The following is a 23916-nucleotide window of genomic DNA, read 5'->3' on the forward strand; positions in this document are numbered from 1 at the left end:
CGGCACACAACTGCTTGCAGCAGTAGCTGCTTTACAGCTGTTCTAGAAAGTTAAAAGGGCTCATGCAATTTAATTGTTTAAATGTTATCCTTGAAAATGCACCTTCTTTTGTGCACCATTTACAATTTTTCGTTTTGCCATTTTGAATGGTATTTTTGTGTCTTTTTTCGTTTTATGCTAATTAAAATTTCCATATTCATAAGCAAAATTGAGGCGTGATTCCAGGCAGACACCTCAATGTCCAACTATTTGAGGACAATTTTTTTTTTTTTTTTTTATATTTTGCTTAAATTTTCTTTGGTGATTCGTTGTTGAGTGAGTACATGGCAGTAAGCCTTTCTCACAGACGTTTTCAATGAGCAAAATTTGGGTTAACATTTTGAAAAGAAAACCCCTAAACTGAACAGTGTCGGACTTCCTGAAATGACGTCACAACAGTAGCGCACTCACTTCTTCTCCGGAAAAGCATGGATAATTTTAAATGTTTAAAGAAGTGCACGTTTCAATAAAATTAACCAAAAAGGGATGCCAAATAGTGATATCATATACATTTAAGAGGAGTAGCAAGTTGCACAGAATAATGTGATCCTAAGAAATATTCATCTCACGAACCCTTTAAATACATCTCAAGTGCCTCAATATTTTAGATCAGAAAATTTTGAACATGGAAAACAAATTCTCCATCTGGTTTCGACCCAAAGTTCGCGCTCCTCAGGCTGCTGAAAATATTTTTTTTTTAAATCACGGAATATGGCATAAATATTTGGGGGTGTCATTGTTGAAAACGCCTCTGTGATTCTTCATGAAATCTTCATGAAAAATAACATGGTTCAATAAAAAAATTAATTGGAGGAACGTGGAAAAAAATGTATTCTATATAGACCTACAGGCCTCTATACCGCCCCATTACAGTAATCATTTGAATTTATTATTATTTAATTATGAAAGGATCATTCTCTACTGTTAAGGTTCAATTTGACTGCGATCCACGTTCTGGAAAACAATCTTTGGAATCGGTTTTTCAATGTTCAATTCGGTCTTTTCTTCAAAGTTCTCTTTGACTTCAGAGGGCGCCCCCTCTGTCTGAACGCGCATCAGCAGGTTGTCCGTGGCTTCGATGGTTTCCGTCGTGTTACCCTGATTGAAGAGCAGTACGTCCGGGGTACCAGCGGCCAGAATCTTGGCCTTGACACTGGCGTGAGTCAGGGACGGGTCCTCAGCCAATATGATCGCTGCAGCTCCTGAATATTTATAATGTAAAACAAGAAAATGAAAAAAAAATAGATAGATGAGAATGAAGGCTATTTTGAGTAATGTTTTGTAGGTGTCCTGTACTACAATGGCTTAACTAAAAGAGCCTTTGGTAAGACAAAGAAACAGCTTTTTATTGTTTGAAAGCCATTAGATGCCATCTCCAGAAAATGAGGCCCTATACCCTCCCCCTCTCCCAGTGATGCAGTCTCTGTTCTCACTTCTATACCCCTGAGCTACATGTACCTGCAACGTGCGGACATGCCACGGACGTGCCGCTCAGAATCATGGTATCGTGAGGTCCCGTGCGGGTAGCACTCTTAACCTCGACTCCAGGCGCAAAGATATCTACACAGGGCCCCCAGTTGGATGATGGCCACCTCGTGTCTTCCACGTTCGTTGCTCCAACAGTGATGACCTATCGTTAATTACAAATTAAAAAGGATATGGAAAATACATGCAACATAAAATCCCTTTAGCTTCAGAATCTGTATACAGTCCCCTGTGACGCACCTCAGCAAAACATACGACGTTCAAAAGGCAAAGTATTAACCCCCCCCCCCCCCACTCCCCACAGCACACACACAGAAGTGTGAATTTAGGGACCCCCTATTGTCCCTCTTTTGTTTGTACCTTAACTTTTTAGGAAGACCTCCCATACGGTTTTGTAGTGACGAATCCAAATTGGGGACCTCTCGGGAGTTGGGGACCCTATTGTCCTCTATTGATCAACGTCCCCTATTGAATGTAGAAACAAACTCACATCCACTCATTTTACTATACTCATGAGGACCTGCCCCTTTCCTTCTTTTTTCCCCTTTTGTTTGTCCTTTTTCTAGTACGGATCCCATAAGGTTTGTACACGGCGAAATTCTCCCGAGGACTAGTGCCCAGGTCCTCCGACCCATTATTATCGCACACACCCCATTACCCCAAGTCCTGCAGTCGTAAAGGATAACCAACCCATGCACACATGTGCCGCACGCGTGCATGATAGAAGAGTATCCATAAAATAAGCATGCAAAATAACGTAAAGAAACGTAGAAAATATTCTACCCGCGCATACCCCATAGAGGGCGCTATTTTACAAGCAAATGCATCTAGACAAAACAGTAACGGACCTGTTCGTTACCGGACGGACTGCAGTTGCAGGCATCATCGTCCATGTTACCGGCCGCGACAACCACCGTGACGCCCGTCAGCTCTATCAAGCCGTCCAAGGCGTGGCCTAGTGGGATGTGCTCGCCGTACATGTTGAGCGACAGAGTGACAACAGCTGGCTTAGAGGCATGGTGACCTACCCAGTCTATACCTAGATGGTGTGAAAAGGGAATTTACAGTGAACATGTAATTAGTTTGATGAATAAAAAAATATCACTGCTTTGTCTTTGCGTGGCAATCTGTTGGTGAAGAGCCACGTTACGTGATCAGCTGCGTACCAAACTCATGAAGGTAATTACTTATTGTTCTCGGGAACAACTTTGTCGGAGTCCATAGGAAACTCGATAGCACTGCGATTTTATGGGCAAATACTAATGACCAAATATGCAAGCCCAAACGCTGAGTAAGCCCCTGAATAAGAACTTTAGTTTTGAAAATCGGCATCGGCAATTGGGGATTAGCTTGACGATAGCTAGGGGCGGGACAGAACGAGGACGGGAAGGGGACCAAGGACGTGACATAGATCAGTCACATCGTCACAGACAGTCCCTGGCGCATGACAAGGGTAGGCTGTAAACGAGGAGGGAGAGGGGTAGCCTCTTGACGATGGCATCTTCACTCGAGCCTGGTATTTGACTGACGGAGCAAATCCCAGGCGCAAATTGAAGAATTTAATTAGCGACCGAGATAAATCGATATGCAAAAAAAAGCTTCGTGTCTTCGTAACTCGATCTTCACCGTGTAGCCTCCGCTCAGTTCGCCACTAATTCCAAGATGGCCTTGGCAATATACAAACCAGCAACTACATCAGCCACCGTCCCCTCTGTATCACAGCTAGCACCGACTACTCGAACACCACACACTCGAACCTTGCTAGCCACACCGTACGTCTCTCCTGCTACAATACCAGCTACGTAAGTCCCATGACCCGTGCAGTCAATGCCCTGAAACAAAATATATATATCAAATGGGAGGTCAAAATACAGGTAACCGGTGCCCTCACAGATAGAGGAATTTCAAATCAGCATCCAAACCGAGGCTCTCGGGGCAAGCCTCGGTATGACATAAGAGACCTTGTCTTCATTTTAATCCACACGACATTACAAAGAGCACTGAGGACCTCGGTTTCAGTGTTAATTTGAAATTCCTCTAGCGGGCGGTAGGCAGGTGCTATTTCCTATCCGTGGGCTAAACTATAACACCTTGATTGTAAAATAGCTGGGCACATAAACAAAGCCAATTATTTTTTTTAAGGGGAGGGGGTGTCATGAAAGGCAATTTGCTAATGTTGACTTCTGACCCTTGCACAAACGCAAGAGATTACTTGACACAAGTCTTTGTAATCCGATCATTTTCATGTGATCAAAAGAAAATGGAAGTAGTATTTGCACGAAAGTATAAACATTTAAAAAATACTACAAAACATAATGTACTCGACGTGTTTTGAAGTTTTGGACTTAACTCGGCAGAACTAGAACAAGATCTTTCCTCAATTCCGTTTGTAACGTCTATATTTTTTTGAATTCGTACGGTGGATTGCGGAGACATATCACGGAGAGAAAATCGCGAACTATGATGTACCCAATCGCAGTTGGAATACTGAACGGGTTTATTGTCGGCAGCAACGTAAACTATACTAAAACTGATCATTTGTTTTTCACAAAATTATCTTAAGTTGAAAGATTAAATTCAATCCTTACAGTGCCACCCAAAGCATCAAAGCAAGCACTGGCCCGCTGGCCAAACTCTGCGTGTGTCGGCAGGATGCCGGTGTCTAAGACGTATACCGTTACATCATTGCCGTCATCTGCATATTCATAAGGGCAAAGGTCAAAGCATTTAAGTCCATGCAAATATAAAGTAGTAATGATATTCTTTAAAACAAAAAGGAAAGAAACGTCACTTGTCAGAGTGTCGGAGCCTCCACTTCCAATAATTGGTTGCGAGTGTCGGTGATAGTTTTATGATAAACGAATGATTTCAAAGGATGGGTATGTGGGCCTAGCCTGAGTATATAAGCATTCAATGTTGTGTGTAGGCCTTAATAGCAGGGATCCATCATAAACACCCTTTTTAACACACAAGAAATACGTTAAAAGGAACACCCTACCAAAGCTTCCAATTAAGTTTTTAAATCAACGACCTATAGGCCGATACATGTATTTAAAATTGTCAATTTACCAGTTGAAAGAACAATAAAGTAGTTACGTAATAAGGTACAAAATCAAGGCAAAATCCAATTTGGCTAAGACCCCACTTATTGGTTCACTGGCCCGTACTTGCTGGGTTATATCGTCCATCTAACGGTAACTCAGCCTGGTCAATCCGGTCCAAGTTCCATGGTATATTCGAAGACGTCTCCCGTGATGCGCTCGATGACGTCAGTTGTGCCTCATCTAGTGACGTTACACGGACGATACCATTCTCCTGCACATATTCCACTGCTTCGTGATTCAACACCTATATCATAAATTAAAGAACAAGTCGCAAAGCCATTATTGCAAAGGCTCAAAGCGCGACTCCAAAACTAATATAAAACCTCCTAGCTAGTACGTAAAGGCATCAAAACATTCAGCCTTCAGCGCCAGATTTGCAAGAATTTTCGTCGCCTCTCCGAATTGTGCTGATGTCGAATCTTAAGAACGGTTAACTTTTCAACTTGTGTTATTCTTTCTTCTTTTTTTAAGTTGCTGAAGTTGTGCTTTCGATTCGATTCAGTCTTGTTTGCATTTCCGCAGTTATCTGGCTATCAACAGTCCTTTGATGAATACAGGCTCAAAGTCCACCATAGTGATATCGTGGGTGTTAGAGCTAACGTATTTGCACGTGATGCAATGAGTGTTATGAAAACGACTTTTTCAGCAGACCTTATCTTTGCTGTAAAGCATTTCCTGCTATTACACTTGGATTCCTTTTGGATGAACTAAGGTGATGCTGTGGGTTCTGGCGTCCACTTTGCTACACAGCTCAGACACTAACAAGAAACTCTGTGTTCCATGAAAACCCAATAATGTCAGACGCGACATATCGACCGCTTTTGGCCGAACACAGTGACGTTGAACGTCACGACAGGAACGATGTGGTTCCTGAACCCAGTAAACCTGCACCTATGTTGTGCTGCTGTGCCACGTTACTAAGTCTTACGGTTGCCGTTCTGTTCATTGCATCCCCAATGGTGTGTTATAACGCGTACAAGTCTGCGTCTGTTACCCTAGGAAGCGGAGACGTCTTGTCGGTAACCATCCAAGCAGGAGATGTTTTCAGCGGTGTGTTTTGCTCAGAGTACTCAGTCCAAGCCACTGATCCCAACAGTGTGGGCACTTCCTTCGGTTCTGGCGAGGCTGGAGAGGGGGAAGCATTCAAGGTCTACGCGCTGTCTCGCAAGGCACAGATAGCCAATGATACGGTCTGGAGACATTTGCAAGAGAGGGGGGTGTTAGGGAATTACGCCTACCCTAAGTACTTTGTCTATCACGTGACTGACTCGGGTGGCATCGATGTGACTGCTTGCAGTAACGACACAGACCTGACCATCTCACTATGTCAAACGGAACAAGATGCCAAAACGTTTATCCAAAATGGCTATAATGTGAACTGCTACCTCCAATGTTTATCTTCCGCTTTGGAGTGTCGCATGCACGAGTATCAACCATGTTCATTATACCTCACTGAAATGAACGATAAAGACTTCATGCGTCGCGCCATAATCGTCGTCTCTCGGGACACCTCGGGACTCAGTACCGCCGACGAGCGAGTTGAGATCGATTTCGATATACACGGACCCGTCTACAAACTAGACAACGTGGTAGCGTCACAAGACGGCACCAACACAGTCATCTTGCCTGTTCCCATAGACTCGTTGGACATCTTGTATGAGGTACCGCTTGATGCCGCGGTTAACCCCATCCACCTGCAAGGCACCTGCAACCCCAGAATACTGATGTACGTCTGTATTTTCGGGGCAATACCCGTCGTTACTGGTGTATTTTTCGGCAGCGTGTTTTACTGCTTGTTCAAAGAAACTAAGCCTAACCGTACAAACAGTAGTTCACGTCGTCGGTCCAACCTGCCAACATACAACCCACGTATTGATGAGAGTAACATCCAAGTAAACACTGAACAACACCAACCTTCCCATCCTCCTCCTCCGTACGAGGAAAGGCAATAAACTGGGTGGCATTCTGTTGTGGCACAACCTCGTTCCTTTTACCTTACTCCCATACCAAAAATGACTCAATAGTCTATCCTCTTTGTTAATAATAATATCGGAGCAATATCGGAGTCTTATATAGCCCACGTATCTACCAACAATTAGGTACTCAAGGCTCTGGAAATTATGTCTATCATGTCTATTAAAGACAGGTAAATGAAGTTTGATGAGAAATATGAGACCCGTTATGTAGCACCTTATAAGGGTGTTTAAGGTGCTGCGGCGCATATCGCAGCCACTGCCAGAAACACCGGGGCAAGGCTAATGGCGATAAGTGTTATACTGGGTTTTTTAACGTTCGTTACAAAACACACGGGACCTACGACTTTACATCCAATCCGAAGGTCGAAGCAATAATGATAAAGTGCCTTGTTCAAGAGCACAAGCCCCATGTTCCCACGGTCAGGATTCGAACCCATGTACCACGGCACACGTGCCGAACACCGCAATTGGACCACAGCAGTACAGCACCCCACTGATGATGTCATCCGTAATTGCTTACAGCCTGATACACATCACAACGTACAGATCAGACCGTATGCCAAGTGTTTGAACCATGGTTTTGTTCTAGCATTAACCTAATTCAAGACACATTTAACAAGGCCCTGACTTTGGAAAATCCACATAATTTAGGTTCAACCAACCATGTGTACTTTCAAGAACATAACATCTTTCAATATGAGACTACAGTTTGGAATGTTTTCACTTGATTTTGACATACTCTATTATACCTCCACCCACGTACGGTAAATATTGTAAAATACAAAGTATTTTCAAATTTCGCATGGGTAAGGATAGGATGTTACTAATTATGTTGCAATTGAAAGTTGCAACAAGATTGAACATTCCCGATGAAAGTAAACGTATGAAACTAAACAGCAGTTTAATTTGTGGTCGTTTAAAAAGAAAAATGAATTTCCAGCGATGATAGAGATGAGGCTTTTGTAATATGACACGAGATGAATGGCTCACTCAAAAAGGAAGCCATTTTTGATCATGTTCCCTGTATCTATTTTATATATTGTAAACTATGGAATGGGATGGTGCCAGACTATTTTTTATGATTGCAGTGCATGCCGGGCCTCACTTTCAATTTTTTATATATATATATATACAGTAGGGTCTGTTTAATCTTAAAGTTTAAATTATTAATCAGAGCAGACTGGTAATGATTTGCAATGACCTATTATTTCATTCCTTTCATTTCTTCTCGCAAGTTCCAAAAATGACGAGTTTACCTCGCTTTCAATTTAAAATGGCCGACTAGTGAATAAAGTCTATTGGCTATGGATTTAAGGCTGTTGTTTAAAATAGTTTGTGTACATTAATTTACGACTGTTGTATATTAAAATAATTATCTAGAAAAGGATTTGGGAAGTGAATGAAAAAATAAACAGGGCATTATAGAGGAACTGAGAAATCCTTGCCAGTACACCCTACCCATAAGGGTGTCTTATTACGTAGAGTTTGTAGCCAAGATAATCGTTTAAACATTCTTTTCTCTGTGGAATGATAATTTAACATGAAGAGTTTAGATTCAGATGAGTCAATTTTACAAATACAGAGAAAAGCCCGTCGATAGTTATTCATAGTTGTTCTTCAAAATAACTTCTGCTGGTGAACGGAGTAAATTTCGGTCTACCTTTTGAAGAAAAATGCCATTGACCTATACACTATGAGAAAGCAAAGCATTAAATAAAAATCTGTTGGAGTTGCTACAATAAACCACATGAAGTATATAAAGCAACACAATTTCTTGTTTGCTAAGTACTCGGTGATTGTACTCCAAACCACTTGTCCAACGTGTATTTTCTCAATTGGACCAGCACATTCTGCGATTGCGATCAGTTTGCGTCAGCAATTTTTTGGCAAACACATATGTCTCTGTACACATTTTCGAGTGCTTGAACCTGGCACCCTGGGATAAGGTTCAAGTCGTCAGGTGTTTATTTTATCTGAAAGAAACAAATTGGCGCTCGCATGTCATGTGATAAGGAAAATAGGAGTTACTTATGAGCATGTGACCTCTGTCACGTGAAAGGATGGGCAAAGTTCGTCGGGGTGAGAAATCTAGACAGTGTCTGGTTAAGGGTGTTATAGGCTACGTGAGTTTTTTCGACACTAAAGTTTGTGATGTTGAACGACCGAAGCTATTATAAGAATATCTATAATATAACTCGAAAGTAGGCCTATACCATCATCATCATGTCGGATTCCTCATCTTCGTCCAGTCAACCTCTCCTATCTGACCGTGATTACGAGCAGGATCGGAGGGATGGCGCCCTGGATAAACCCATCGTCCGGATCGCTGGCATGGTCTTACTGGTCGTGTTGCTTGCGGTCTTTACCATCGCTGGTCTAGTCACCCGCTACGACCTCTACAACAAGGCAACCTCGGTCACCCTCGGAGCCGGGGATAGCTGGTCCGTCTCCGTGCAGAAAAGCAGCGTATTCAGCGGGGTGTTTTGTAGCGAGTACAGCGTGCAGGCTACCAGCCCACAGGTGTCAACCAGCAAGGAGCTTGATGGGCCTCAACCCGGGGGAGTCTTCAGTATCATCGCGCTGTCGGCAGAGGCACGCTTGGCAAATGGTCAAATCCACCGGTACATTCACGAAAGAGGGACTTTGGGTGCATATGCCCTCAACCAGTACTTTATCTATCATGTATCGCCACCAGCGGGTTATGTACAAGTGAGCCCGTGTAGTAACCAAACTGACGTCTCTGTTGTTAATTGTACAGATGAGGATGACGCCAGAAGATTCATCAGTGATGGTCCGAACAGTGGTGCCTGCAGCTACGGTTTGACGTGTAATTTTACCAAGTGCGGAGGCAGTCAAATGGACTGCTCATATCTGGTTAAGCAAATACCAAACAGTCAGACACTGGAGCCCGTCATCCTTGTGGTGTATCGCACCTCTGGGAAAGGCACAGGAGGAGAATCAGTCCAGATAGACTTTGATGTCTGGGGTTCGACATACCAGCTTGACAAGAAGGTAGCATCGTGCGACAACGCCACTGGGTCCTGCATCCTCCCAGTTCCTATGGCCTCATCTGACATCGTACTCCAGATACCTGTCGACACTAAAATGAACCCTACTCATTTCGAAGGCAACTGCATCTCGCGAGTGCCGATTTACATCTGTATATTCGTGGGACTGCCACTGGCTATCGTACTGGTTCTCGGTGGATGTGCACTGTGCTTGAGAAAGACACAGGCCAGCGTCATCAAAGCCACAGATCAGGCCGATCGTACACGCGAGTACAGATCTCTGGGCCGACGACAAAATGAGCTTGACCGCTCAGACTTCCTGAGACCCAACCACGAGCGGCCGTCGCCCCCTTCTTACCCCGAAGATGGAAACATCCAATCTCCAGCATCTCCAGATGAAGAGACCTTCTTTCGAGGGTTGGGGACACTCGGACAAAATGGTGAATAAAACTCCATTAACCAACGTCGAATACTGCTGTAATGAACCCATTGCCATGCACATTATAATTTCGATCTCTGTCAAATTTTGGTATTTAGTCCCTTTTTTTGTTGCATGCATTTTCTTTCTTGTGCACGAGTAGACTCAATATTTTCAAATTGCAAATCGGTCAGTTTGTTATTGAATTTATGAAAGGTCAATAAAAAGGTTTGGGTAACGTGCAATTAACGGGAAACATGTGATTTCGTGATAAATATCAGAGTTTTTGCCTTTGAATTTCCAACACCTTCTTTGTGTTTGCATGTAAATACAACAAAATATGCATTTGAAGGCTCAAATTAAAATTATTTACTCAATGTAAATATATTTTGATGTCCTCTAACATACAGAGGGCTAAGGTGGCGCACTTTGATTTTTCGCCTTATATATAGCACAAGCAACCGATACAGTGTGGAAGTGCAGTGCGCAGTAGATATTTTTTTTTAATGAACACAAAAGACGATCCACAATAACAAATTAGTTTGTTTAAAAGGAAAAGCACTTCTCATCGAATAGTTTCACCAATAGTTTTATTTCATCCAGAACTTCTATTCTTTACTCTTTCGAATTGCTGCACTTACACAAATATACAATTTTGACTGATAACTTAATAATACTTGGTGAGGCAAATTCCTGTACACAATACCCCCTGTGAAAAAAAAGAAACTGTACAAAGAAATAATTTGGAAAAATAGAAATTATACAATCGCAGCATTTAAAAAAAAAATTCTAAATTTAGCAGCACTTGCAGTCAAGGTCCACTGCTGTACATTGAACTTTTACAAACACCGGAATTCAATGCGTGTTATTAAAAAGGAAAATCAACCGGAACGACCAAAACAGAAATAATTACATAAACAGATGTGGATGTTAATGGTAAATACTGCAACGTTATTTTACAATGTACTGACTTTACATATTTTTTGTACTAAACTGTGTACTACATTGATTAAAACAATTGTCATTGTACATTATTGTTCATCGCAACGTAACATTATTTGATAATAAAATGATTCAGCTCTTATCATGTGAATGTATAGCGTTCAAGTTGTCGTTTATCACTACATTTATAGAGATTCTGTTTATGTTATTTTTGTGTTAATTAAATGAAGATATACTTAGGGATGATGATGTCATAAACATGAAAGCACATGTAACGACGGTAAAGGAAAGGTATAGGGTTATGATGAAGATGATCGAACAGTAATGGCAACATGGTAAGCGAGTGGGCATTAAGTTATGAAGGATAGTAGTTCACCGAAGATTAAAATAGTGATGATGAATATTACACAAGGAATTACGATTAATGGATGCCAATAATTACAATGATTATAGAATGACGATGGCAATATTTTAAATGGCAATTTTAAATCGTAATAAATCATTATTTTAAATGTCAAGCTGATCGCGATTGGGGTTTAAGTTAACCTAGCTCTATGGTTTGACCAACAATGATGTAGATACAAGTGAAAAGATACTGGGGTCGTATAACTGCAGACAGCCATGATAATATAAAGATGGTGGTTGTTGGGGAGGTGATGGTGTTGGTGATTATGATGGTGATAATGATAGGGATGATTGTGGTGACCTGATGGTGATAATGAATATGGTGAGGGTATAATAATGTGAGGGTGGTGGTGTTGGCGAAGATAATGATTGTGAGGCTGGTGATATGGTGACAATGATGGTGATTGTGTAGGTGGTGATGGTGATGGAGACTGTTAGGATGGTGATTATAATGGTTAAGGGTGTGGTGTTGGTAGTGTTGTTAATCAGGGTGATTATGATGGCGATATGATCACAATGATTATTACCAACAATGATACATTAGGGAGAAAATCGCATAGACTTGTGCACAAGCAACCCTCAAAGCCCATTTCTAACAATCTGTTTCAAACCCAAACTTTTCAATTACACTATTCTCGATCTATAAGGAATTCTTTGTAAGCAACTTTCGACACCAAACTATAGCAACTACCTCCTATAGTTAAACATATAGGGAGACTTTCAAAATGTCTCCTTTATGTCCAGTGTCTCCCTCGTGCCAAATCATTTACTAGAAAGTTGCCCCCTAAGGTATACCAATTGGTAATTGGTTAGTAATGACGGTGATGGTAGAGATGGTGATGTTAGTCGTAATGTGGTGATGGTGGTGAAAGTGCAATGAGGTGATGAAGATAAAAGACGTAAAATTACGCACACATAATTATGTACAAGTACAAAATGAGCAATGCATGTACTGCTGGGTGCCCTCAAGTGACTCAAAATAATAGTGGCAGGCATAAATCTAGGTGTTTTTTTTATATTCTTACCGACCCTTTATACTGCCAAAGATAAGAGTATCTGTTGACTTTACCAACTACGAATACCGAAACGGAACAAAGAACCGAGGGTGAAGTTGAATGTTCAACAATTCTCATTGAGATGTTCGTTGTCCAAAAGTCCAACTCCATCGTGTTGACTAGGTGGGACGCCAGCCCTGGGGCCAAGACCCTTGACTTGGAGCTCGATACTCTGCTTCTTGAGCGTCTTCTGAAGGAGATAGCAAGGGAGAAAGACGAGCAAGGATGCTATCAGGATCACGGCCAGGGGGCAACCAAAGAAGAAGGCGATGTAGATGCCGACGCGAGCCTGACACTTGGTCTGCAGGAGGATGGAGTTGGCAGTGACTTCGGGTGGAATCTCCAAGACCACTGCTTCGGTCCCGGTCATATCTACGGCCAGCTCGCAACGGGTGGTATTCAGGCAAGCAGCCGAATGCTTCCTAAGGTCGTACGGGTAACGGGTAATCCCACCATCGATGTTAACTTTGTTATCCAAAGGAGGCCCCGCCAGGGCAGCCAGCACGAAGACAAACTCGTCCACTTTGTCGTCAGAGTTGGCTACGAAGTAACAGTAGTTGGACACCTCTGCCCCGCACGTGGAATACTGGCAGATTACCTCGCAGCCTTGGTTGATCCCTTTTTGCTCCCATGCCTGAGCAGTATACTGGTCGGGACAGCGGTACAAGGTGAGGGTCGTGGTGGCACTGCACGCGTGGAGTTTCATCCAGGCTACGGCGCTCGGGCCGCGGTGCAGGTGGAAAGCGAAAGGAGGTGAGACGCCGTTGGAACCCACTGTCGTCGTCTGTTTAACCGCCTGCCTGTCGGAGACCCCACTGGGTACGGGGGCAGAGGGTAGCGCGTATGCGCTGAACATGGCCCCCTCTGCGCTTCCCTCAGCTACCGTCACATTCAGCTCTTGGCAGTAGTAGCGGGAGAAGGATTCAGCATAGAGAGTCCCGCTCAGCAATGGCTTCTGATCGCCCGAACCAAGCAGGAAAGAGTGTCCGTCCAAGTCTTGAAATCGCATCAACACTGCCACGACGATTGATGATATCGACACTGCCACGGCGAAGGCAATCCAAGTGAAGACGATGCACCTCTTGAAGTTTGCCATGTTCGTTATTTTCAAGTCTGCACAAGGAACAAGTCGACAAAGAAAATTGGTGCAGTAACAACGCAGAACTCAAAATCAAATCCAGCCGTGCCAAAGAGATGTCTACTTAACTTCCACAGTCACAATTGAATAGTTTCTCAATGCTTCAGGCAGATAAACCTTAACCTTTCTTCCTTGCATGAACAGAATAAAAACCTCGTCAGTCAAAAAAGCTCCACGAGTGCATTGTGCCAATCAGCCCCGTTTATATAACCCGTCGACCAACTCAAAAACAGAAGCTTAGTCAAAACACACTGCAGTTTCCCGCACCTATGACCGTGGTTAGTGACGTATCTCTTTGTTCAGTACGGGAAATGATCAATTCCAGTCGAGAATCATCGCGGGATTTTCGGATCCTTGAAATTATTACGCGTAAACAAACCGGTTACAGCTTTTGAGTCACAAAGAAAATGGATACTCGACTGCGTGTGTGTCACAATTCTACCTCCATCATGGTCACAGCATCGTAGATTCTCCCTTTACACACTGACAACGCTACAAAGCTTTGGTCGTTTGTTGTTCTTGCCGCCCAGCACTGGTCAAATGATAATTCATACAGCGTACAAACATCTTCATTGTTGCCCCAATTGTAAGGGTCATGGTCAAAGACGATCGAAGTACCATGATAATAACGCAGATAATAATGCAGCTGATACTCCGGCCTTGTGAACGCAACGGCCGCATTTGTAATGCATACATTATCTTGCTGTGCAGTAATGTGGATCACTATACCGTGGGATCAGACCAACATGACCGGGATCATGACATCACGTGTGACTGAATGGTATGAAAAACGAGGGTGAAAAGTCAGTTTTGTTTACATCAATACATGAACATTCAGCCCCTTTTATTCGATTCGCTTTCAAATGGCTTGCCTACCTAAGCTTCGATACAGTTGGAAAATACAATTTTATAAATATCAGAGATATTTTCCTTAGTTTTCAACAACATACATGTATGCATTAGTGTAATTTTGATCCTTCTAAAATAACAGAACATACTGATTTGATCCGTCAATACAAATTAGTCCTGACCCACCTGGGGAGGGGCGGGTAGCAGAAGCGGATCTTAAGGGGGGGAGGTTGCACCGCCCCGATCGTCCACTGACTGATAATGTTATGATACTAGTAAGTGGGGCCAAAAATAATAAGTGGAATGCTTAAAGTTCGTAAATTTATTCTTGACTTGCCTTAGAATATACACAACGAGGTGAAATCATCCTACACAATTTACACTATATGCTCCCAAACACTGAGTAAGACACACTCCTGGAAAGTACATTTGTATGTAATTTAAAGATGCTTTTTGGAGAGGAACAACTCATTATGTTTCATAGTTTTGGAATTTTGAATTTGGGCTCAGTATTATAACTAACACCGAGCTTGCGATACGGCTAGCCAAGCTAGCCAGATTATCTATCAGGCCATACCGTCCAAACCCGGAAACATGATACTAATCTATGTCGTATGTGTATATCCTCCCACCGCGTAGTCACATTATTATTGCATGTGATTATGACCTAAATCTCGAAAGGGCATTTCCTTGAACTGTAGGCTATATTAAAGTGATGATTCAAACGTTCTTTGTGTATTGGAAAGGACAGTGATTTATAACAGTATGTCGCTGATGTCATCGGGACAATGACAAGAGATGCCCCTCAATGCGCGGTGGGTTCATTTGAATTCAAAGAACAGGACCTTGAGGGCGCCATACACAATGATTTCAAGAAGTTTGATTCTTTTCTCGTGAAAAAATGGTTTGCTTAAAACAAAAGCTGTTGATTGCAGACACTGGTGTGACATCAGTCCGAGCAGTTTATTGCTAAAGGGAATCTTCAGAGATTTTGTTCTTATTTTTCGAAAGCCGGCAAAGAAATTGTACCATTCAATTAAAAAAAAAAAAAAAGTTTCCAAAAGACGATTGTTTAAGTGAAGTTGCTTATTAAATCCTCAGCTAAAGTTTATACAGGTTTTGGGAGCAGTACGTTAGGTTGAGGGTATATACATCGGAAGAAAATGTCGGGAAAAATCCGTTCTCATCTAAATTCAACCGAAAAGCAGTCGCAGTAATTTACATTCTGTATTTTGACCAACGATGGTAACAACGATTTTTCCTAAGCATAATTCAATTTCCCAAGCTTATTATATTAGAAAACTACAGCACAACGAAGCTGTGTAAAAGTTTTCCCCTGCGACAAGATTGAATTTCAGTGGTATTTGTCATCACTAACAATCAACAGTTACTGACCGCACAAGATTGATCGTGCCAGTGAGTTCACGGCGTACAAACTTCAAACGTGCCAACAATTGGTCCATACCTGGGGTAGACTTGAAAAGAATAATTTTTAGTTGCACAATCTGGGCTATAGATCTTTATTTTGTTTGTTAATACTGAGCGCCGTTTTGTATGGGCTGCCACAAGGGTATAAAATATGCCGTTGTTGGCACTTTATTTGACCAAAACTTCTCGGGATAACCAAAATGGACCATCTTTATGGTCCCTTTTGTTAGCGGTCTCATCTTACCCAAATCATGGGACGTCCACCTTCCTCTTTTATAGTGGGCCTACCTGACCCAAACCAATGCTGATTTTGCCATAAATTGCATATTAACACCCTCATCGTCAAGAAAGAGGCTTTGGTATAGCGATGCGGCTTTTGATGTTTATTTTCAACAACCCAATGATATGTTTCAAATATATTCTTATTTTTTGCAACATCGACCTTGAGTCCCCTTTGCCAACCCGCGGGTGGCAGAAAGTGCCAACCGCGGGTTTGCGTTCGAGTAGCTCATCCGGATCGACTCGGGTAAAGGCAGGCGGGTTCCAGCCACGACAGCCGGGGGCCGCCAATGCAACCCTCACGTGACGCCTGACAAAACACCCGTTTCGGATTGGATCTTAGTTTGAGGTTGAATGCTTTTCAGTCAATTGCAAACTCAACAAAGTTGGGCTGGACTTCTTACCTCAAAAGTCGCAATGAACTCAATAAATTATTACCCTTCAGACTTCAAAAGTTATATAATGTTTAAGTCCACTTGTCTGTACGGCCGCATGTCCGTTTCTTGGAATGAACAACGCATGCGTATGACGTATTTCCACCACTAACTCTACTCACGAACAGGGTATATGTGGTGGCTGACCTGGGTGAGCCCCGAGTATGACTTAAGAGCTAATCGAACGGCACGGGGCTGTCCCGTGTCTACCCTAAACGAGCGCACCCAAAGAAAGATCTGTTCGGGGTCACACTAGAGTATAGGCCTAACAAGGGTTTGTGCAGAAAGGTCGCCTGCATCGTTACTGGCCTAGAAAGTTACACTGAAAACATTTTATAAAATAAATATATATATATCACCGCTTAATTCTGGCATGGTGTGGACTTGCAAAGAGGGTCCGAATTAATAAAAGGCCGATCAAAATTTGAAATGATTGGCAGGTTTTTTTTTTCTTTTTTTTTTCAGAACTTGAGCACAGTCATATTAGAAAATAAGAGAACATGCACGTAGCATGAATTCCCTACTTAGCGGAATTCACTGACATACGATTGTTTTTGTTAGTCTTTCAGTCTACCCCGTATTCCCAAGCATGGGCGTCGCGAGGGGGGGGGGGCAAGGGGGGCACTTGCCCCCCCCCGGAAAAGCAAAAAAAAAAAAAAAAGGAAGAAAAAAAAGAAAAAAAAAAAAAAAGGAAAAGAGGCGCGAAGACAAAGTGGTGTAAATTTAATGAGTTGGGGGGGGGGGGCAAAATGTCCCTGCCCCCCTCTAAAACTGATAAATCGAGAATGTGTTGAGAAATACAAGCATTTTTTGGCAAAAAAAAATTTTTGCCCCCCTCTAGAAAAAATCCTGGCGACGCCATGTTCCCAAGTAAGATGGGGAGGATCTATCACCCGGACTACTCAAGTTGACCAGGGCGTCTGCAGCAGTGCATCATCCAAAAATGCTGGACCCCACAAGTTTGTTGGCAGTATTTGTGTAAAAATTAATGGTGCGGGGTGGTTTAATGAAAACAAGGGAAACGTCCAAGTCACTCATAAGTTATTTTAAAATTTAAAATTAACAGTTAGTACCTCTATCCGTGAACGTAAAGCGCGTAAATATATATTTATATGTACACAAGTAGGTCCAAGATTCTGCATGAATAGCGCCACCTATAGTGTTAAATGATATCCCCATTTCTGGAATAGTTTCAGGATCATTTTTCCAGCGTCAACACCCATGCGTCGATATAAAAATACGCCAATTTGACGAAACACGACAACGAGCGCAGACACTCACCAGGTTGACGGCTTCTTTGGTGGGGAGATAAGCGCCGAATCCCCGTATGGATCTCCGGTATCGGTGGGTCAGTCTGCCACCCGATCGACGCATGATCACGTGGTCCTCTAGCTGTTGGGCCACCACATCCACGTCGCAATTATCCTACAAAAATAAAGGTTAAAATCGAGTGTATAATATTTGTGGGGGAAAAACATGCCAAATGCGGCAAATAAACAGATATGAGGACGGACAAAAATTACCCCCCCCCCCAAAAAAAAGTGCCCAGCCCATCCGCTTCACCTTAAAAACCCATTATTTCAGATTTAAGGCATAATGCTGTTTTCTACAGCGACGATAAAAAGATGACCTACATGGATTCCTGTTATGAAGCTGACCAAAAAACAATCGACTCATGACTTTGAAATTTAATTACAATGTCTGCAATCAAGGGCATATATATTTAACAAAAAAATCGCAGATTCAAACAAACATCTACTGGAACACCCGTCTTACACACTCGATTGGGTGTTTTTTCGGGTCCGAGTTTCGATTGAACATGAACGTGCGACCGAAAGACAAATTAGGGGATTGACAAATATAACATTCGGTTTCTTGCAAAATAAGAACAAAATACTACAAGACAGAGCGAATTGCTTCTTTCCACTTAAATCTTCTAACCAATATACACAAATTAGTACTGAAAAGTAGAAAACATGATGACAGGAAGATATCACGACAGACTCCAAACAAACAAACAACGGACACAAACAAATCAACAACAACAAACATGGCTATAGCTATACAGACAACCAACCCAGCTTTACCTTGAGTTTGACGATGTAACTATCAGGGACCTTCTCTGCAGTCTTGTGAAGTGGTGCAATTCCCTCAACGAGCAGAATTCCCGCCCAAATTAGAAAAGCAGACGAAACTGTTAACACAGCCATTACTAAACGCATCCACGGCAAATCAAAGTTTCGTGACAAACAAATTTACGCCGAACCTTCAGGTATCATCGATTCAATTTGTAGTACTTCTTTGATTTGTGGAATTATTGCACATAAACTTTGGTATCTACAGTCTAATTTACTGCTATTTCACAGCGTTTTACAGAGACCAACATTTTCAAAAGCCACGACGGAAATAAATGCCGCAGTCAAAAGAAAAACTGCAGTCGATAAATCAGTGCAGCTGGATTATTCAATATCGACCCGGATTTTGTAAATAAGTTCTTGTTATTTTTTTAGCAGAATTGATCCAATGCAAAGTTTGCTGCGGTGAAGTGAGGCCGTTGAGAATTCACGGAACAGAAACGTCATTTCAAGAACAGCTGTTCTAATATAGAATCACCTGTTGATAAAGAAAAGAGGAAAAAATACTTTTAGCAGAATTATATTTCCACGGCATTTCAATATTGTTTGCAAACTGATCGTCCGCTTACTGATCGTCCGCTTTATTTTCCCATCATTTATTCCAAAGTATTGCTTGAAGAAGAAATTAAGAAACGCGTGTGATTTCCAATGATTGTTGGAAATAAAGAGTTACGTATTGACGAAATAATGTGGGTTTTTTTCATTTTTTTCTTAAAAGTGTAATATCCTCTGAGCAGAAACTGCATCAGGTTAGGTTTGGATTTTGAGTGGTGTAATATTAGAAGCAACAAAATGTGTGAAAAGAAAATGATCCTACACGCCTCTAATGTTTCACCATCATTTGGGCTGTATGCCCTCCAGTAGTACTGTCTGTGTCTCACATAGTGTTTTTGTTCCATGTTTCAAAAGGTAATAATTATTTGGACAAATTTAAAACTAGTATAAGTGTCAGCTAAATGAAATGCACTCTTTACCTTGCCCATTTTGGAAATCAAATCTTAACTTTCGGCTTCGAAAATCAATTTTCAAGGTATGATGCACAAAATTTAGTTTTGCCTATATTATTATTATTAGATTCATTCCATAAATTATTACGCAAGTACAATATGATGACGTCAAGAGCAGAGTGGAATATTTAACTTTAATCTCTATTCGAGCCATGCAGCTGTGGCTTTGAGCACATTAACATTGCATGCAATATTTATTATGTTAATGCATTTCACATTGATTCGGTTGACGATGCATAAATACCCCGTGCTTTTCAAAATATGGATCTGTTTTCTCTGACGATTTTTAAGTTTTAAGTTTTGTTTTAACGTAAAAAAACATCTTTTTTTACGTCTGCAACTCTCTGAAAATGCGCACAAAATGAATCAGAGACCTGAATTATTGTCTGGCAGCGAATAATTCAAATTGTGGGAAGAAATACTTCAATAACTAAACGTTGGTGGATTTTTTCGTTCGATGTCTCATTCAAAACTGAATATCCTTTATACTGCTAGGAAAAAAAACCAATTGAAAACAAAAACTATTTTTCGACATTAAAGTCTAAAATAGTAAGGGAACACATCTTTAATAACCTATTTACCATTGATTTTCACCAACAGAGGGCGTGCTGTACCAGATAACGGGTGCGTTCGTTCAGCTCATCCGGGTCGACATGGGTACCGGGTTAAACGACAGCCGGGCTAATCGAACTCTCAACCGCGGGCCATTACGATCCCCACGTGATGCCCTTAGCTGTGGCCGTAGCCACTGACAAAACGCCCGTTGCGGATTGGGTCTTAATTTGAGATTTACTGCTTTTTAGTCTTGGTTTAACTTTTGACCAGCGTGCTCTGCCGGCGACACTTACTTTTTTCTACAACCAAGTATATAGTCACTGACCATTATGCGCATGCGACAGTTGTTAAGGTATGGTTCTCGGATTTTACTCCCCTTTAAAAAATCCTCAAGTGCCATTAGTGCGAAAAAGGTGACATCTTTTTCATTGATTTAATTGATCAAACACTATTAAAGAAAACAAATCACTATGAAGCAAAAAATGCAAAACAAGTATGACCTTACCAAGATTCAATTTCAAACCCACGTTATTCACTCAATCCGAAACGGCCATAATCGAAATCCACCACGCCACATCAGCGCTTCGATTGTCCATTAAAATCTAAACCATAATGATATAGCCAGGGTGCGTTCAATTAGCTTACACTTGTGATGAAACTTACACGAGAGCGTTCGATAATAGCCATCACGTGATCCAACCACCACTGCCCCAGCTCGTAGGTCTCTGGTGGCTGGCTGGGCGCAATAATGACGTAATCGGACGATCTTGCAGCTGGTGAGATTCAAGATGGCGGGAACTTGAATACGAATTGGGTACAATGGTGATATTTATGACACAAATATTGCCAATTATTAACGGTGTTTAATTGGCTATACATATTTTTAAGCTCTGGTACGAAATTCTACATGTCACTTGGTGGTCAGTCGGTTTGTCTGTCACGTAAATTGACCAAAGTATGATGTCCCACAATAATAATGTGCCATCGGCGTCGAATGTTTTTTGGCGTCGCATTTTTAAGCTCTGGCAGGGATGATCGATTTCATGCAAGACCTTAATGCAAGACTTCTTGCAACGTCACTAGCCAGAGCTTATTGTGCACTCGCACTTGTTGATAATTCAGAGTAAATTTTTCGAATTTCAGCAATTGATCTGGTTACAATGAGACAACAAAAATTTACCAGAAGAGCAGATCGATGACAGTATGCCATTTTAAAGTTCCGCCTCGCAACAACGTTTGACCTTAATTTTGCAAGGCAAATACACCGCAGGGTTCGCATTACATTGCACGTGGAAGCTAATCGAAAGCACCCTATATATCACTCGACTAGTTGTCTCACATCACACGATTAAAATACCAATCGCGTGTTACGGTAAATTAATGACTTTGGGTGGGTGCATAACAAAATTGGTTAACTGCGCGGGTGGCAATGGATCATGCGCTTTGATCGTGGCAGTATAATTTGACGCAATACTGTGTGCTTACCACATTTCGTGAAAATCTCATCAGCGCCCTTTGAGAAGACAGTGATGGGCGAATGGCAGAGGCACATTCACATGGGCGAATGACAGAGGCATATTTTTTTGTGAAGTGAATTTTTAAGTGAATTTTCACCTTGTGAATAGTTGAATTTTTATTTACACCGTTATAGAGACTTACCTGGCAAACTTTCCTCGGGTTGAACACATCCACAATATGAAGAGTCATGATAAGAAACATTAAAAAAGAAATAGCATGTCCATGTGCTCTGTTTCTGTCTCTCGAATACGATCACGCCGAAATTCCTTTGACATTCCAGCTGCGCTTTCCTCAATACGATCCAGTCATCATAATGATCCTCAGACACAAAAAAAACAGGTTTTCACATAGATTGTACGTGAAAGGTTCTCCCTAGACATAACAAACCCTTCCGTTAACGCGACAATTCAAAGTTGAAGACTGTCCAAAAAGTTCGCCTGGGAAAACAGACTTTAACCTTAGGGTACAAAGACTTGATATAATTAACGTTATCAGCTCAGCCGTCGTACGACTGCTCTTCAACAATTTACAGAATATTGTTCTATTTGACGCAGTGTCAGAATTACTGATGAATTTAAAATTGGTTCTCAGATGCCCACTCCGCGAGACTAACCCCCTTCCCCTACTACTTGCCCCGCCCAAGTTATTGGCTCCCGCGGGGGAAACAACGCAGTTTCTTCCCCACATATCGCAGGTTCAGCTTCAGTATCTGTCTGAACTCGGGCTGTAGGATCGTCAGAATAAAAGTTCCAAATGCCGCCTGGCCCACTGCGACCGTCGAAAAGGCCAAGAATACAACATTGAGTGACACCATGGACAGGGCACCAAAGAAGCTCATAACGTATAATATAACGGCCAGGGGGACCCAGGCCAGCACAAATGTAAACAGAAAGATGGAGAATTGTTTGGTGCTCTTGCGATGGTTGACCTCAACCTGAGCGTTTTGGGGATCACCAGGATTCAACTGCCGGGGAGGGACCGGTAGATCTGCCGCTATGGCCCGTGCCTGGCGCCTCGCAATACGCACGATCAAGCAGTTAAATACCATGATGATGACTATGCTAGGTAAAATAAACACATAAAAGTAGACCAAAGTCCCCGAAACCAAAGAGGTATAGGCGGCGTCTGAATTCTCCAACGAAATGTTGGACAAGAAGGTTTGACCGACCGCGCCAAGGAGAGTGCCTACCGTGGCCAACCCCCAAACCACGGCCAGGCAGACGGCACACTTGGCCCGCGTCATCATCCGGACGTAAACAAAAGGATGGGAGATTTTGAACCACTTGTCGGCCGCTATGAGAACTGCATTCAAGAAATATCCCACGAAACAGAAAGATACTACCCAGACCGAGAAGAAGTAGGAAATCTGGCTGAAAGTTTGTAAGTTTACGAAAACGATTATGCTGGGTTGGCCCAAAACTCCGGTGAAAATCTCAGCCACGGAAAGGCTTGCCAGGAAGGAGTTGGAGACGGTGCGGAGGTGTGAATTGCGAGCCACGGTCACAATCACCCAGAGGTAGCCCACAAGCATAGACAACCCAATAATGATGAAGAGAGTTACAAGTATGGCAAGCTGTAATGGGTTGTAAGGAGGCTCCTGATCCTCCAGCTGTGTGGAATTGGTCGGCGACGCCATATTTTTTCCCTTCGAAACACGATGATGAAATTAGCTTTGATATCAAGGGTATGTAATACAGTAGGCCGGCCAGCACACCAAACTGTTAAGTTCGAGTCCATCAAAACAACAGCACAGCATGCTCAATAGCAAACTAATGGGGGTTTAGAATCTGCTGAACACACTTGGTACCACTGCTCACACAGCAGACAAACAGCTAAACGCGCAACCACAACCAACCACGGTAGCGTTTTAATAACAAACACGCTTCTCATCATCAATTTGAGACCCGGATCTGGCTGTCCCCCTTGAAAGGGCAAACAAGGCAGTTTATAACGTCCACATCCGACTGATTTAAGTATAATGGTCAATTCCCAGAGCTGCACGGGGCTTTCAAGCGCCTGGGTAAACAGCTACAGGATTAGGAAAAAAAGACAAAATTACAAATTGACAAACGACAATGACATATATCTCGTCAGAGATGAGCAAACATTGGAGGGAAGTTAACAAGGCAAGGCAATTGGGA

At 42.2% G+C, this 23916-nt stretch overlaps 2 protein-coding genes across 2 annotated transcripts; both read right to left on the reverse strand.

Moving 5' to 3' along the window:
* Positions 1 to 319: 319 nt before the first annotated feature.
* On the reverse strand, positions 320 to 23636 carry LOC119741213 (extracellular serine proteinase-like). The gene is made up of 9 exons (XM_038216945.1): positions 21917 to 23636; positions 18648 to 19173; positions 17842 to 17985; positions 4692 to 4872; positions 4113 to 4219; positions 3209 to 3356; positions 2373 to 2563; positions 1498 to 1669; positions 320 to 1241 (listed from the first exon to the last, which is right to left on the reverse strand). The coding sequence occupies exons 2-9, from the start codon at positions 18780 to 18782 to the stop codon at positions 964 to 966; spliced, it is 1356 nt and encodes a 451-aa protein (XP_038072873.1). The 5' UTR covers positions 18783 to 19173; positions 21917 to 23636; the 3' UTR covers positions 320 to 963.
* Positions 22419 to 23411, reverse strand: LOC119740614 (trace amine-associated receptor 8-like). Its single transcript, XM_038215976.1, has one exon. The coding sequence runs from the start codon at positions 23409 to 23411 to the stop codon at positions 22419 to 22421; it is 993 nt and encodes a 330-aa protein (XP_038071904.1).
* Positions 23637 to 23916: the final 280 nt, after the last annotated feature.

The sequence above is a fragment of the Patiria miniata genome, unplaced genomic scaffold (assembly GCF_015706575.1).
Source record: "Patiria miniata isolate m_02_andy unplaced genomic scaffold, ASM1570657v1 HiC_scaffold_5, whole genome shotgun sequence".
Taxonomy (NCBI): Eukaryota; Metazoa; Echinodermata; class Asteroidea; order Valvatida; family Asterinidae; genus Patiria; species Patiria miniata.

Coding starts and splice junctions, on each gene's coding strand:
- LOC119741213 (XM_038216945.1), bottom strand. CDS start 18,782: ATGCGTTTAGTAATGGCTGTGTTAACAGTTTCGTCTGCTTTTCTAATT. Junction 17,986..18,647: donor GTTACATCGTCAAACTCAAG/GTAAAGCTGGGT, acceptor TTATTTTTGTAG/GATAATTGCGACGTGGATGT. Junction 3,357..4,112: donor TTGATGCTTTGGGTGGCACT/GTAAGGATTGAA, acceptor ATTTTGTTTCAG/GGCATTGACTGCACGGGTCA.
- LOC119740614 (XM_038215976.1), bottom strand. CDS start 23,411: ATGGCGTCGCCGACCAATTCCACACAGCTGGAGGATCAGGAGCCTCCT.